A 17,695-nucleotide genomic window follows, 5' to 3' on the forward strand; every position below is an offset into this window, starting at 1 on the left:
TGCACTCACACACACAGCCTTTCACTGCAAACTTGTCTTCATTTGATCCTAGGCTATTGGTCACCAGAAAAGAGATGTTAAAATTATCTTTGGGACAAGGGGTTCTGGTTAAACAAGTGCCAGACACAGTATATACTTAATATGTTTCTCAGAAAGTCATGAGAGATTTTAGGACATCAAAGACTTTGAGGTATACTGAAGTAAAACAAGAAAAAACAACAACAACAGGTTTAATTTAGTTAGACAATAAAAAAATGCATTTGTGCATGAGGTAAGCTGCTTGTTCTTTTCACGCTTCCTGACGTCTCCTAGAACTAGTTGGACCCAAGCTGGGTTCATCCTGATCCAAGAGGGATGGGATGGGAAAAATGCTCTGAGGGCGTTGGGAAAATAAAATGGGGTTGTATAATGGTAGAACGAGGCACAGAATATATTAGGTAAGTAGAAACCCATCCTGCTTATCTACCTGACCTTTTGTAGCTCTGGAGTAAACTCTGAATATGGGGCATGCGGAACTACAATACACTTTTTCCTAGAAATAAAACACTTGTTAATAATGTTATCTTCGATTGTCATAAATCAACAGAAAAGGGCCCTTGTTGGAAACATTTTTATCGGAGAGAGAAACCATTTGGTCTAGAGGCACTGGGTGGGGATACCACAGTAGGCTTTGGGTATCCTCCCAAAAGGCAGCTGTTCTCTGAACTGTCTATCCCAGACTTTTCCCTGTGCTCTGGGACATGAGCAACCAGATGTCTGCTGGCTGCCAGACCGGCATGACTAGAAAAGCAGGCTGGCTGTCATGGTGTTGAGGCCTTGATTGATTTCCCATGGATGTCGGTCTAGGAAGGCAGGAGGGAGGGAGACCAAGAAAGACAGACTGCCCCATTGAAAATAGCAACGTGTTTCCTACAGTCGGTACCAGGAACGCTTGCTTTCATGCACCCTGCTTTCAGCCACTGACTTCCCAGAGTGGAACGTACGTTGCTGCTGGTGCGGTCATAATTCCTACCTGAGGTTTAAGCATAGGCTCAAATATAGTGCCTCCCTGCAGGGGAGCAGAGAGTGATGAAGCTGTGGAAGTAGGGGCCATGTGCTTAGCTTGAAAGCAATACACGTAGATAGGTCCAGTGCTCCGTCATTTAAAGAGCATTGCATTAGAAGTCAGGGTATCTGCATTCTAGATGTGACGCTGACATGACCTTCACTAGCTATGCAAGCCACATCACTTAAGTAATTTATCTAGCCTCTCAGCATGTCAGTTTCCTAATTCATTCATTTAAATATATTGACACAGTAGCCACGATATGTATGAAATACATGGAGGAGAGGGATTCTGAGAGGTGTGAAAGATGACCAAGATATTTTTCCACATTCATGGAAAATCTAGAGAGACCGATGTTTTTTATATAAGTAGGTATAATAAAAGGCAGAAAGTGGGAAATGCCTCAAGGGAAAGACAAGTAAGTTGCTATGAAAGTTCCATTGAGAGAAAGAGAGACAGAGATAGAGAGATGGAGAGAGAGACAGAGAGAGATAACCCCCGGAGCTGGGAGGGGCTGTTCTCCTGAAGGAGGCAGCATTTCAAAGGGCTCTTGAAAGACGGGTGTGATTTCCTTCCAACCCCAGACAGGAGGATGGCATCGTTTAGATGGGGATTGTGGTAAAACATGAAGCAAACACAGGGGGTCCCCTGTCTTTTGTACATTTCAATACTTTTCAACTCTTTCGCTTCATTGCCACTGTCACAATTTTATTTCAAGCCCTCTTCATTTCTCACCATGATTATCACAAGAAGCTCTACTGGGCCCCCTTGCCTCTGCTCTAGCCCTGGTTTGGTCCATTCCCCAGCTGTGAGGAGATCTTTCTAGTATAATTCTGATGTGTCATTCCCTGGCTTGAACCTCCTTAGTGGCTTTCTGCCACCAGAGGATGAGTTCCAAATATTCATCCAGGTATACGTGGCCCTTCATGATGGGCCCTTATTTCCCCTCCAACTTGATCTCCCATCATCCCTTTGCTTGGACTTGAGACACCCAATACTATATAAAGTTCTCCAAATATATGCCCTACTGTTTCACACTTTTTTGCCTTTGGGGGCGCTCTTCCATTTGTCTGGCCTGCTTTCTCTTCCTTTCTCCACCTGGTGAGTTCCTGACTATTCTGTCTTTAAAACTATGCGTGTCCTGTGTGAAGGCACCGTCAACTCCTCAGGCTGAGATACTTCATTTCAATTGTGTCCATCTTGCCACTAAAATGATAATTCCTTGAAGGCAGAAATTTTATCATACTCATGTTTTTATCCCTAGATCCCAGCTCAGTATCATAGAGGGTACTTAATAAGTATTTGTTAAAAGAAAGAAAGAATAAAGTCATGTTTGCATTCTAGTTAGCCTGATGTTCAGGGTAGTATTAGATGATTATTCTTGTAGATTAGGGGTCAGACCATTCAAGACCTTTAGAGCTGAGCTCGGATGTTTTGATTTGGTTATCGGCCATCTTTAATATGTGGGACTTGCACCATGAGATTATCCCTCTTCCCTTCAGCACTAAATGTCTGTGAATCTATGAATGTAGCTACTGTATTTTCTTTTCTTTACATTTCAAGTGTTCCTGAAATTAAAGCAATATGTGCCACTTTTTCCTTCTGCATCTACAGAGAGTATGTGTTTTTCCGCAACGCATATTTTGGTGGAGTTGTGGCCCTTCACTTGCTCAGAAATTTTTATTTTGTTTTTGTTTTACTTTGCAAAAATCAAAGGAAAGATGTCAGAGAAGTTGGAATAAAAAATAGCTTCTTGCCATACAGATGTTTCACTAAATGCATCTTTCATTGAGACTGCCTCACAGTGTCGTATAGCTACTTAATAACAAGCATTGTGAGGCTGAGTTTGAGGAATTTGGGGCCCGATTAAATACATCCATCCCTATATAGCAGAAGTTACCAACAGCTGGTGCTGTCCATTTGCCTTATCTCTCAGGTTTGCACTGTAATTTCTTTTTGTAAGTTTCAAACATTTCAAATAAGCCAATTTACTAAATGACAGCTAGACATAGAAATGTCTAAGAGTGTATTGGCTGAAAAGTAAAAATATTCAGGATAAAATTGATTTTAAGAAATGACTCAAGTTAAAACTTAATTCTGAATTACTAGATTTAGGTTTGGGGGATGTATGTTTGCTTCTGTATTATTATTTAATTAGGAAAAATATTATCTTCCCTGGTACAGGAGATGTTGGCTAGTGCATTTGCTGAGCAGTGTTCTCTTTCATGGCAACAGTGGAGTGTACTGGAGTGTGCACACATTCTGGAGCCTGGCTGATTGTTCTGGTCTCCTCTTGTCTACTTCTTTTTTTTTTAAGATTTGCCCTGAGTTAACATCTGTTGCCAATCTTTTTTTTGTCTTCCTCTTCTTCTTCTCCTCAAACCCCCCAGGACATAGTTATAAGACTCATAAGATGGTAAAAGGGACAGCTTACTTCCTCTCTGTCTCAGGTTTATCTTCTCCCCTTAAATCTCTCACAGCCCTAATTAAACACAAACGAAAGTCTCTTCCATAGATAGGCTACTTCTCAGCTTCAGCCACCTCCTGCGGTGGCTCTGGGGGCTCTGGGGGTGGCATCTCTTCAGGAGTGCTGGTGTCCTCCGGTATCTCACTTGAGCTCAGATGTTCTGTTGGGACCTGAGAAGGAAAAGATATCAAATTCAATACAAAGCTCTTCCTTAAAATCCAAATGGAGATAATCCACAGGCACTGAAATCCTCTGAACCCATCACCACACTGATGCTACAGATATGTAGCCACCAACACCAGGACATAGTTATATATGTTCTAGTTATATATATTCATAGTTATATATATTCTAGCTGTAGATCCTTCTAGTTCTGCTATGTGGGACGCCGCCTCAGCATGGCAGGATGAGTGGTCCATGTCTGCGCCCAGGGTCTGAATTGGCAAAACCCTGGGCCTCCGAAGCAGAGTGTGGAACTTAACCACTCAGCCACAGGGCCAGCCACCAGCTTTTCCACTTTCTTATGTGCAATGTTAGGCAAGTTATTTAACCTCTCAATGCATCACTTTCCTTATATATAAAATGGAAATAATATCTCATGGGGTTGTTATAAAACGTAAATGAGTTCATCTTATGAGTCTTATAAAAATTACGTGAGCTGATCTTATAAGGCTATTTTAAGGGTTAAATGAGTTAACACACCAAGAACAGAGTTTGGGACATGGTAAAAGCAGCTTAAGCATTAAACTGCTAGTATTTACAAACAGTTTCTTAATATATTAAAAATGTAGAATATTTACCTATTTTTGTTTGATGATTTTTGTTTTTGTTTTGCATCTAATGCTTGAAAAACTGATTCCATTAGGAATTTATTTGATGGTAGCATAAGTAGCTCTTCTCTCCAGTTAGACCTACCAGTGGACATTACTGTGTCCTTGGGACTTGGCCATTTGTAGAGCCTAAGAAATGAGGGAATAGGGCACAGCTGGAACATTTATTTCCAAAAGAGAGTTGCTTTGTAAATCGTCCTCTTGCAAAAAGTTTAATAATGGAAGTTGGATACTTTTCAACAGAATAAACTTTTTCTAATGATCTAGAAGCCCACTGCCTGAGTATGTCTTAAATATTTTTCTTCTATTTTTCAAGCAAGGCAGTTAAAATGAAGTGCAAATTGGCTTGTCATCCAGACGAAGTGAAATTCAAGTATTCATTCATTCGGTTAACACATGTCTTTTGAGCACCCGCCATGTCCCAGGCGTAGTCTTAGGAAGTAGGGATACAAAAGTGCACAAGCTGGACACAGACTGCCTTATGGAACTGACATGCCCAGAGAGGTCACAAACAGTGTGGACCTGCTTTCTTTGTAGAGGTTGAGATTCTTCCTTGGCAAACCTAGCTTTTGTGTTTTTCTTCCATTTCTGTCCCTTATGCTGTCTAGCTCCAAATAATGACTATGTCATGAGATGCGAGCTTGTTAACCTCCTACAGGACCCCAGAGACCATTTAATTTAATGGCCTCATGTTACAAAGAAACTCAGAGTTTAAGTGCTTTGCAGATATTTTTCCCAAAATATTGGTATGAAAATTTTCAAATGCACACAAAATTGAAAGAATTTTAGAGTGAATACCCATATACCCAAGACTAAGATTCTACCATTGTGTGTGTATTTTTTAAAAAAATTCTCTTGGGCTCAGTTGATTACTGATCTCATTTGCAATTTTGGAAAATTATCTTACAGCACACTAAAGGGGGGTGGATTTATACTTCTTGTTGAAATCAGTAAACAACAATATTTTCTTTTCATTTTATTAATAAAACAAAAGGAAACTCAAGGTCAGAGGAAGTCAACAACAGCCCTAGATTTATAATAAATATTTCAGTTTAATGTTGGACTTAGTTGAATGTTTGAGCAACTCTTTCATGCAAGAACCTGGCTAGGTGTTTTTGGAAATATAAAGGAATATATGGTCACCAATATTAGAGATCTTACCATCTGCACAGAGAGAAAAGAAATCCATGCATTGACCTGTAGTTAAATAGATATGACGATAAAAATTTAGTGTCAAATAACTGATACTCAAACTAAATACTCCAGTAGAATATTCCTACTGTTGACACTTAATTAAGATTTAGGCTTAATCTTTTTTCTCACATTTCAAATATTTTCATAAACTGAGTAGACCAGGCCTATGGGAATAAGAAATTGTAACATTGAGGAGTAGGAGACAGGAAGGTTAGGGCTAAAGTGCCGAAGACTTTAAATTTGAGGACTTTGACTTTGTCACATGGATGTCTAAGAATTGCTGAGTGATTTTGAACAGAGGAAGAGCTGCTATCAATCAACAGTCACTGCACTGTCTAGGTTATATGGGAAGTATCAGGGGAAGATGGGACTAGTGGTTGTGTGGAGAATGAACTGGAAGGGGGGTCTTTAGTTAGGGAAGTCAGTGAGAAGGAAGTTTACAAATGTCTTGGTGCAAGAAGGTAAGGGTAGCACCTGAGTGATGGAATAGCAGAGATAGATACAAGAGGGATTGCAAAGCAGAAAAAACAAACAACAAAAATGTGTGTGTGTGTGTGTGTGTGTGTGTGTGTGTTGAATACACATGCAAGAGACAAGGGAAGAGATGAGAAAACATAGAACCAGTGGTGGGCTCGAGCTGGCTTGTACCTATTCAGGGAAGTCAATTATGTGCTTCTCTTCCCTTCTCAACTCAATCTTCAGATATAGTGCATTTGTAGCTTGAAATCAGCTATGGTAGAAGTATTTATGTCTCCAAAATCCGCGAACAATACAAGTCAAGGCATTTTACCTTTCCAGAAAACCAGTTTACCCACACACCATTGGATGAACCCAGAATTTTGAGTTTAGGTGACTGTTAACTGAGTAGAGATTTTGGAGAAGATACTGAGTTTGGTTTGGAACTTGTTGAGACTGTAGTAACAGGGGGGAGCAGTCTGACAACGTGGCAAATTCCATCTATGAAGCCCACTCATTATCCTTTTGGTAGAGACTATAAAAATGTTGTTCAATGAACCTACTACACTGCCTCAGAGTTGAAACAAAAAGATGAAATCCTTCTGAAGACACATGTTTTGCATTACAAGTGTAATTTCATTGCAGAAACACTGAAAACACCATTGTTTTTTCAGTGAAGTTTTTTTTTTACGGTAATAGTAAAGTTTCTTATGGGGCGGAGCATAGTTAAGCCACAAGATAAAATATAATCCAGCTGAGAATTCATGTTAATATGAGCTCCCGTGATCAGGGAGAAAGAAGCGTGTGCTGTTATGCTGGATGGAAAGCAGAAGGAGGCTGATGGGATTTCGCAAGTCTCATCTCTTACTTGAACTCTTAGGCTGGAAGATCTTTTCCCTCCTTTGAGAGATATTCTTTAAAAACTTGAAACAATTTAGCTATTCAACAGAGATTTGTGAAATAAATCATGAGGCATCAGTAGAGTGCAATGCATAGAGTGGTGTTCAGTGTGGAAAGATGGGAATGACCTATTCAGTGACAGTCTGTTACAAAGCATTATTACCGCATGATCCCAATTTTGTATTGAAACATACTGTGTCTATGCAATAAAGGCTGGAGGAGTAAAATGTTGAAGAGAGCTATTTCTGCTTGGTGGGATTACAGGTTGCTGTTTGTTTCTTCCTGTTATCTATGTATTTTTTTGCTGCAGAATTACTAGTGCTAAGAAAAACATCTTAATAAAATAAGAAAAGATGCACTATCATTATGCTTGGCTGAGTGCAGTGTTACAAGTAAGCTGACAATTTCAACATTTTACAGGGTGTCCCTGGAGCAAAGGGAGAGCGAGGAGAACGAGTAAGTATCCTCTGGCTCCGTTTCCCAGCCGCAGCTGGTTGCACACCTTTCATTGTGTAAGCCTGATAAAGGATGGCCATTTACTACCATGATTATTCATTGCTCTTATACGATTCCTTTTCTCCTCCGTCTCCTCGACTCATCTGACCATGAACACATTTTCAAGCAGAAAACACCCTGTGGGCTAGAAGTCAGGAGAGCTGGTCACTAGTTACAGATCCATTACCATCCAGCTAGATGACCCTAGGCCCATTTCTTTAAGGGTAAAACCGACAGTATAAAGCTCATCTAACTCACAAAGTGGACTTGATGAAGAAATTATATAATGGATGTAAAAAGGCTTCAGAAACCTAAAGGCTATCTACAAATGCCAAGTAGTAAAATGGGGTTCATGTTTTTCCAATACTGGCACCCTGGAAGACAATGGCAGGCATAGAATCAAAGAACTGGCCAGGAAACTTAAACCATTTTATTCTAGGGGCCTTCTCTCTCCTTTGAGAAATTGTGCAGCTGCTAATATAATTGTGCTGTCGCTATAGCAGAAACAGCAGCGACCTTGGGCTCATCCAATTACCTCTGTAAAACCTTGGGCAATGTGTTTAACTCCGTTCATCTATAAAATGAGTTTAGCATCTTTTCTCCGAGCTGTTATTAGTATTAAATAAGCCACTGCTTGAGAAAGCGCTGCATTTTATAAACTCTAAAGAGCTATAAATGAGGCATTAAGTGTATATGGGTTTGTTTCAAAACTATTAAACTGTTTAGAATCTAGGACCAGAAATGCTTTCTTGAGCTTTTTAATTTAATAAAGGCTCTCAGGAACCTTGTACCATGAGAGTCAAATTACTTACTCCTTCTCTGTATGCACCGTGGTGGTGAGTTCTACCTATTGCTAGGAGCCAAAGAACCCAGGTTGGAACAATGGGTCAAGTCAGATCTCCTTTTGGAAGCGTTGCCATGTGGCTGGGCTTGCGGTGAGAGTCAGGACCATGCTTTTTTCTTATCCAGGGTGACCTTCAGTCTCAAGCTATGGTGAGAGCAGTGGCACGTCAGGTGTGCGAACAGCTCATCCAAAGTAAGTGGATTATAGTTACAGATGTTTTCTATTTCTCGTCCAAATGGGAATTTGCCTTTCCCATTAAGTGTAACAACTAAGGAAGACACCTCTAAACCTTTATCTTGGTGCAGACACAAGCTTTACAGATGGCTATCACTAACCCATCTAATGAGATTGTTACAGATGACACTAAAGTTCTACATCGATGGCACAGAGGCCAAATTCCTCCATGTCATTTGTCCAAGAACTCCCTGTTTGCCCATAGATTTAACTTGACTGCCAAGATCAAATCTTCTATTTCTTCTTCATCTCTCCAAATAGATTTTTTTTTCTCAAGTACTCAGCGCTTGAAAGCTGCCAGACTTTGAGGCATCAGAAGCTGCCTTCAAACAGATGATTCATGGTGTGGATTTCTATTAACTCACTAGATTTGAATCAATACTTCTTCCTTATCCATTTCTTTTGGGTAAATTTAGGTCCTTTCCTTTATTCTTTAAGATTTATGCCAAAAAATGCACACGCACGCGCACACAGGCATAGGCTTCATGTGACATTTGATATGATACATGGGCTTCACGCCAAAAGTTACACTGGAATACGCTTCATGTGACACCTGTCCCATTTCTTCATTTTAAACTTGATCTTTCCCACAGCCCAGTCTTTCAATGGCTGATTCCTGCTCATTCACCTACATACCCACCCATTTTGCACATTTCCCCTCAGTCCGCTGGCTATATATCTTGTCTCAGTAATCTAACCAGGGGGTTACCAGTTTTACTTCTCTTTGCCAGTAATGTGTTCAGTTCCAGGAAAGTCTGAGACCACCTAGAGATGAAATGTTCCTCTCAAACCCAGCCAGCTCTGGCCCAGCTCTGCCGTCAAGCTCTGTACCCCCAAAACACCCTCCACTTCCAGGGCTGACGTTTCCTGAGTGGCTGTCTTAACAGCTTTGGGGGGGGGGGGGCGTGTTTATTTTAACCCAGGGAAGTTTTGAGAGTCTGGCAAGTACCCATGAAGGCCCTATTGCCTGGGGCCAGAATTCCGTCTGTAGTAGATAAACCCAGAGAAAGACGTGGAATAAAGGTCTGCATAGGCTTGGGAGGGTGTCCATTAAGACAAAAATCTCAGGGCAAACTGAATGCAAAGCCACCATCTCAGACATAGTAGGAATGTTCCCTCCATTTTAACTTCATTTAAGCTTACGTTATACGCCCAAAGCAAATGTATGTGTGTTACAGAATTTACCAGTTAAATGAAACTGTTCAGGTTTAATGCCAAAGTAGGATCTTTAAAAAATTTTTTTAAGATATGCATTTTTTTTTGGTGAGAAAGCTTGGCCCTGAGCTAACATCTGTTGCCAATCTTCCTCTTTTTTTTTCTCCCCAAAGCCCCAGTACGTAGTTGTATATCCTAGTTGTAAGTTCTTCTAGTTTTTCTATGTGGGATGCCACCACAGCATGGCTTGATGAGCGGTGTGTAAGTCTGTGCCCAGGATCCTAATCAGTGAACCCCAGGTCCCTGGAGCGGAGTGCGCAAACTTAACCACTATGTTACTGGGCTGACCCCAAAAATAGGATGTTTAAAAACACAAGTTATAAAGGAGAAATTGAACGTTAGTCACTCCTGTAGTAGAATATGTCCAAAACTAACCCGTATCTCAGATTATTTTGTAGGTTTCTCATTTCAAATATACAATGTAAATGAACAGGTAATTATTTTAAGGAAACCCATGGGTTAAATCCTAATATGCTCGCTGACCACATTTCACAAGAGTTGCTATCTTATTCCACTGTAGAATAAAAACCATGTATAAATATACAATTATTTAAAACATGCCCTAAAAATTGAGAGTTCAAAATGGAGTTTTTCCCATCAGGAATTCTCAGATTCTTATGAATGACTTCTAGGAAGTGGAAGCCAGCAGGGGATTATACAGGAAAGCTGAAACAGGTCTGTGAAATAGGGAGGCCCTGCCTGTCCTTGCAGTTGTGAGCGAAAGAAACAGGAGAGATCGAATGCAACTTTATGAGCAAAACCCAAGCTCCCTAGCAGCCATATTTCTGGCCCCTCACCCATCTTCCCACAAACTATTCAGGTTTCTCAGGGCTTTTCATTTCCTCCTTAGGCTCCACTTCAGACTTGATTTATCAGTCAGCATATAATTTCTCACATGCTCAATTATGTCAGTCCAGGGCTGATCAAAAGAATTATGGTAGGAAGGGTTATTTGGGAAACCGCGAGGCCAAAGTGATGACAGCTAGAGAAGTGATGAAAGATATCTTCCTTGTTAAAGGAAGAAGCTGAAAAGGCAGATGCAGAAATGCCTGACCGCCCCCTAGACAATTACGGGTAGGCCTACTGATGGCCCCTGGGTCAGGAAGCTAATCCTAGTTACCGTCATTGTTCTATGCTTAAGAACACACTGAATATATTTTAGAAATAACCCTTCTAAAAATGCTTACTCTCCTTTATTAGGTTTGAATATTTGAAAAGAGATAAATAATAGTCATCTAGAAAACCCACCTGTGGGAAAATCCCATCTCCTGATGATGCTGGAAAGATGAGGCATTATGGTACCAAGTACTTGATCAGTCTATGCTTCTAGTTATTCAAATACACGCTTCCAGGCATAACTGAGTTAAGGGATTATGGGAGAGAAAGCCAGATTTTTAAAAAAATAAACCTAATGGAATAAAGAAAAAAAAAATAAAGCTGGTGGAAGTTTCTGCAGCTGGGACCCAAGTAAAGGTTCCTGCAAAAAGGCTTGGCAAGGAAGAGATGAGTTGAAACAGAGCACTTGTCTGGGGATTTGTGAGCAAGAGGGTGGAGCAGGCTTTGTGGGTTGGAAAAAAAGACAAATCACTTGGGGAGAAATTGCTGGAGAAAAAGGGCAGCTGGATGAGGGTTTAGGGGTCAGACAAATGTTGGGGGTGAAGATAAAATTTATGTCTTCTGCTCAATGATGTTTACTGAGATGCTGACGTGAGCTGCGGAATTCCAAATACATGAGATGCGACTGAATACAATCCAGCTGTTAATATCATCCGAAGTAAAATGCAAAACGTTTTGAGTTGGAAATCAACATATTTCAGAGGGGTGTGCTTTTCCCTTTGGTCGGTGCCTCACAGAATTGTTCGGAGCCGTGACCAATAATACCTCCAGTCCTGCCTTTCTTTGGGTGACAGCTCCTTGAATGCTATCTTTGTCCTTTGTGTCTCAGGTCACATGGCCAGTTTCACAGCCATCCTCAACCAGATTCCCAGCCACTCTTCATCTATCCGGACCATCCAAGGGCCTCCTGGGGAGCCTGGGAGACCAGGCTCACCTGGGACCCCTGGTGAACAGGGACCACCAGGGACCCCAGGCTTCCCAGGAAGTGCAGGGGTGCCAGGGACCCCAGGAGAACGAGGTAAGCTGGACCACTCCCCTCACTGAGTGCAATGAAGCAGAGTGTAACAGCAGTGCTTATACAATGACAAAGCCCAAAATAATAGACTTAAATTAATTCTACCCATCTATTCTTCAGCTTCTTGTTTATTTATCCTGAAGATTGACAAAATTGAGTAATCTACAAAGTATTTATCAAGAGCCACATCTACTTGTATAAAAAAGGAGGATCAGAACTCCCAACTCACCCCTAAGAGGCTTTTGAGCTAATGAGAGAAAGCTGTCCCCTCTAGATGGAGGAATTAAGAAAAGGTGCCCCTCCCAGATAGAAGAATTATAAAATGATATCCCCCTCTGGACAGATGTAGCATCACATATATATCATGGCAAATAGAGAGCTCACTATCTAGGTGGGTGTGGTGCTTTTATTGTGCAGTGCCCATACTGGGCAACAGTCAGTGGCAGCCCTGAGGTGACTCATGAGTCATATCAACATATGATTCACATATGCCTGTATAGACTATGCAAACCCTAAACTTCAAATTAAATACTGTTTGTGTCTCATCTTCCTATAATATGAAGCAGCAATTTATTTAATAGTTTCATGGGTCAATGTTTTGTCTTTCCTACTAAAAGTTTCTTTAAAATAGAGATCCTACTTAGTTTTTCTTCTGCCCTTTGCAGGTCTTATCAGTACTGTATAATGCAATAATAAGACTCTTTTGATTGAATTTCACCCAATTCTGTAATTGATCAAGATCACCCACTCCAGGAGCAGATCAATGAGATGTGGGAAACTGAAATTACCTATTAACCACAAAGAAAGTGACAAAAAGAGACAACTGATAAAAGTATTTTCTAAGACACAATTTTATAGAATGTAGATCTGAAGAGAAGCTAGCCATTACGTATCTGCTCTGTGAGTCATGTTACTTTTGTGAGATGGGTAGGATATATTCCTTTTATCAGATTTTGGGATGCAAAATGCAGTTTACAGAGATCGTATTTCACGTTCATTCCTGATCCTTGCCAACAGGCCATGTGTGTTTCTGCCTCTGCACTTATATACATGTTGTTCTCCCTCCTTTGGAAGTGTCCTTTCCTTTCCCCTTCTTATGTGTGTCTTATTCTTGGTTCAAGGCTCAGCTTAACCTCTGTCTCATGCATGAAGTTTTTGCTGATTGCCCCAGACCACAGATTTCTCCACCCCTTGAACCCCTGATGCACTGACAGTCTCCCCCGCCAATTTTAGCAATCATCAGGTGTTAGTTAACAGCTAGATTGCCAAGAGCAGAGATCAGCTTTGAATTGCTTCGCACATCATAGGTCCTCCCTAGATAATTGTTGCTTTGAGACTCAGTTCTGATTTTCTTTCTGAAACTTTTTCCAGAGCCAGGACACTAAATCAGCAGACATAAGAAGGGCATAATTCCCTCGCAGCACACCAAAGATCTGGCAGCCAGGAAGGTGCTCACCTCTGTCAGCAGGGCACCCACTGATGGTGTCGGTGATGGATCAACTGTGACTCAGGCAGCACAGAGCCAGCACCTGAGTCACTCTCAGCAGGTCACAAGTTGTCTTTGTTCTTTTTGGAAACCCTGTCCTTGTTCTTGCCAGACTGAGTCTTTCCCGCTCTGCAAGAGCACTTGGATGATTAGACCAGAGGAAAATCACCCAGGAGTTCTCAAATAGTGGCCTAGACAACCCTGGAAATACGAATTGCTGTGCTATAATTTTCTTACATACATATTATATATAGATGTATATATTCTTAAAGACTATCACAGACAAGCAAAATTGTATGTTTCACAAATACGGAGGAGAATAGTAAGACAGAAAGTGAGAAATGCCCTTTGAACATGGGGAAAGGCGATTTCAGCTGATCATCAATTGAGGGATGTGGTTTTGGAGTTGAGGTTAGGGTTTATAGGCCAACTCTCGAGGGACTTTCCATTCCCCATGAAATATTTCCAAGGTGGACATTGATGTTTTGACCTTAGCTGTGTGGTCCAAATACTCAGGTAAGATTGAGAGAGAAAAATGCCTGCCTTCCCACTAAATCAAAACAGTAGAATCTTAAAACTGAAGAATCTTCGAACTGAAGAATCTTCGGCCATCTTTTCTCCTGACCCTTGCATTTTTATGAAAGGAAGTGTATGAAGATATCGAGTCCCAAAGAGGCTTCAAGTCAGCCAATGTCAGAACTAGAAATAAAAACCAGAGATCATGGGGTTTTTTTTCCCCTGTATAAAATGTATTATCACTATGCTCTATAATATAATTTTAAAAGGACACTACATTGTAATGAGTAAAAATAAGTATTATTATTAGGCAATGTATTTAGACAAATAATAAGCTCCAATAGCAAGATTAAAGAAATACGTCTGTTGAGTACTCTGTTCTAGCGCTTAAGCGAACCTCACTTTCTGCTGAGGTTTCCGATGAGTCTCACGTAAGTCTTCCCCCCAAAATTCATGACTTATGGACTTTGGCTAATTTTTGATCAGAAGTGCTCCATCCGATTTCTCTATTATAGTTTTTCAAAGTTTTTCAAACTCTTTTAAACATGATGCACAGTAAGGAATATATATTACATCAGGATGCAGTATGCACATGCATGTGTATGCCTTCAAACTTACATAACTGAGGTAAAAATATAATAATACCTGCCTTTACTATTGTTTCCTGTTTTCTTTTTTTGTAAAGGCTGAGGGGCAACCTTGGATTTCATGACCTCAGCTTGAAATACACTGTTCTAGTATAAGATCTTTGATTAACCCCGTTCTTATCATTGAAACAGCCAAAGAACACGCATGTTTAGAGCACAGAGAGGAAATTACAAATATTCCCTCTATATTAGCAAACTGAAGTAGGTGGCTGTTGATGACTTTTGTTGTTACCTAAAAATACTCTATTTTCATCCGTCTCATTGTCTGTCTCTCTCCTTACCCCTTCTGTCTCCTTTAACTTCAATGGAGTATTTATCACAAGTTGGTATGGAACAGTCTTTTAGCAATTTTCTCACAAAGATTGTAATATATAGAGAATCCTTAAAATTTAAGGCTTCAAAGGATCTTTCTGCCCACGTTCTCCATCTACACCCAGAACTCCAAATTAGATTTGTCTAATTATTAGCATCCAGAATTGAGGAGGGTCCTTTTACATAACATAAGCAAAATGTATGCAGCCCAATTTCTCATCTGCTTTTTTGTGTCACTTATTAACTTATGTCAAAGAAAAGCTGTTCCTCCATTGGCTGTGACGTGGTTGCCTCTCCCCATTAAACCCTGCACTGTCTTCAGATCTTCCAAAATTCAGAAAAGGAGTCGGATCAGCTCTAAGTTTCCTCTTTGGTTCTCTGAACTGTGACAATAAAATCCTGGCTCTTCTGGCCTTAACTCACTCTCCAATCACAGCCTGTGTGACTCTAACTAGATTTTTTGACAACAGCTCCATTTCTAATTCTGATCTCTGTCTATCATTCCCAGATGACTAATCTGTTTGTTTTCTCATTCTTTTTATTTATATGTTCATTATTCACACTGGTATCTTAAACCATATATTAACCCAGTCAACAATAAGTTTGCTGTCTATAGTTCACACAATTAAGTTTCTTTATTTACTTGGGAAGAACTGAGAAATTTTCCTGACTTCAGTCTTCATTGCAACTCCTTCAGTCTCCATGATTCTCCAAAAAATACTGGATCAGAGGAAGCATCCAACTAAAGATTTTCATGTTTTCGATCATGTATCCATAACAGCTGGAATTTATAGGTGGCTTCTTTTATACAATAAATGAATGCAGGGTTTATGTGAGGCTTTTGGCACAGCAGTGTCTGAGATAAACTATTATTTATGGCTTTTATGTATTAGGCACCAAAGGCATCTGCCAATATTGTGCTCAGTCCTAGATACACACTCTCTCGTTTGGATAAAGTAGAAGACGTGCTTTGGATAAGGAAGGAACATAAATGTTACTAATGTACAAGTTGGGAGCTGATAAATGCTAAGCAAGTTATGTAGAAAGGAAGTGGCATCAGAATTTAGAGAAAGACATTCATGGTGGTCTTTGATAAAAAAAGAGTGCTGGCATTTATTAAGCAACTCAAACTATCGATTGCTTGGCACATTATTAATGCTCATAAAAATCTTATGAGATCCATATTAACCCCATTTTTAGGTGAGAAAACTGAGGCTGAGTTAGATTGTGAATTACCCAAGGTCACACAGCTAAATAGGAGACCAGAAGTCAAATGCATATCTGTAGGATTCCGGAATATCTGTGCTTGCTCCACTGCTCGGTCGCCACCTTTGACTTTGTTGTTTAGGGGGGGTTTCACAGAGGAGAGGCCAGAACTGTGCACGGTCTGGTGAGCCCTGTTTCCTTATGGCTCCTAATAACCACAGTTCACAGCATGGGAACCTCTGGGCTGACCAGAATGTCTTAGTGGGTTGGGGTTGTACAGTTTGCGAGCTCCTTGTGCACTGTGTTCTGCTGGATTTGGATAGCCTTGTGGCATCTGTGTCCTGGCTAGTGACCTATTGGATGAATATGAACGTGATAAAAACATTTTCCAGGGTTATACATTTTGGCCCTTGACAATTCTTCTAGGCTTTACCGTGTGCCCACGCTATAAAATAGTCCAAACAGGGGAATTACCTATAGGGAAACTGGTCATGGATCTGGAAATTTGGGATGTACTATAGAGTTATACTTCTAGTATAATATCTCACCCTGGGGGCCAATGGGAGAGAAACCTGGAATAAGGTGATTTGATCTTGTTTTACTTCTGCTATTTTAGAAGAGAAACTGTTTCACCATCACCTTGTGATGCTGCTCCAGCTGGAAGCAGCTTGACAGGATGGAAAGAATGTGGTTTGGGGCATTGATCATCTTATGGGTTAGGATCTTGGCTTTGCCACTTACTACCTATGTAATCTTGGCGGCTTAATCTTACAACTTAATCTTTCTGGATCGTCATTCATTCATCTAACCCGTACTTACTGAGCATCCACTACCTGTCAGGTATGGTGCTGGGCATTGATGATATAGTGGTAAACAGGGCATCCATTTCCTGCCTTTCATGATACTTAGTGTGGAGATAGATATTAAACAAGAAAAATACATAAATAGTTTAATTTCAGTGTTATAAGTGCCATGAAAAAGTGCAGGAGGCTTCATGAGTATAGCAGATGAGACTCTGACTTAGTCTGTTGAATCAGTGATGTTTTAGCCGAGATCTGAAAGTTTAGGAGTTTGGCATATCAATAAGAGAGTCAGAGGAGAGCATTCTAGGCAGAGACAGCAATAGGGTGTGCAAAGGTCCTGAGGTGGGAAAGGGCTTGAAACCTTTAAAGTCATAATTCTCAACCCTAGCAAACATATTGTCTCCTTTTTATAACAAATAATTTGCAACATCTCTTTTACTCTTCTAAAATGAAATTCATAGACAATAAATATAACTATCTTCACACATAATTTAAAAAAAAACCAGAGTGCCCTCTAGTGTAATATAAAGAAGTAAAAGAAAAGTAATTTATAGTCAAATAATTTATTCCAATATGCAAATTCTCAGCATGACTACACTGGAAACATAATTAAGAAGTCAGAATGTACTTATATTTAAGAATTACCAAGAATGCAACAGCTACAAATTCAGGCTGATACAGCTGAGCTTTATCAGTTACTTATGTCTTTCTGCATTTGTCTCTGTTGCGTTCACAGTCAGGATCTACTAAGATAGCAAATACATCATTGGCATCATGCAAATAAATGTGAATTACCTTCTACTTTTTCAGGCACATGTTTCTTGGTTAACAGATCTCTTGGTTTTCCGTTATATTTCTTTTTCCTAGTGTGGCCTTCTCCAGAGAAGGCCCCCTCCCACCAACTGATGGTGGCA

At 40.2% G+C, this 17,695-nt stretch overlaps 1 protein-coding gene across 2 annotated transcripts in view; it reads left to right on the forward strand.

The window, feature by feature from the left end:
* COL14A1 (collagen type XIV alpha 1 chain) overlaps nucleotides 1-17,695 on the forward strand; it is a 216,993-nt gene that overhangs the window by 182,800 nt on the left and 16,498 nt on the right. For both annotated transcript variants that reach the window (XM_070630921.1, XM_070630920.1), the window contains exons 43-45: nucleotides 7,313-7,348; nucleotides 8,357-8,423; nucleotides 11,626-11,814. In XM_070630921.1, coding sequence (XP_070487022.1) covers nucleotides 7,313-7,348; nucleotides 8,357-8,423; nucleotides 11,626-11,814 — 292 coding nt within the window. The remainder of the gene's footprint in view (nucleotides 1-7,312; nucleotides 7,349-8,356; nucleotides 8,424-11,625; nucleotides 11,815-17,695) is intronic.

The sequence above is a fragment of the Equus przewalskii genome, chromosome 8 (genome assembly GCF_037783145.1).
Source record: "Equus przewalskii isolate Varuska chromosome 8, EquPr2, whole genome shotgun sequence".
In the NCBI taxonomy this organism is placed as follows: domain Eukaryota; kingdom Metazoa; phylum Chordata; class Mammalia; order Perissodactyla; family Equidae; genus Equus; species Equus przewalskii.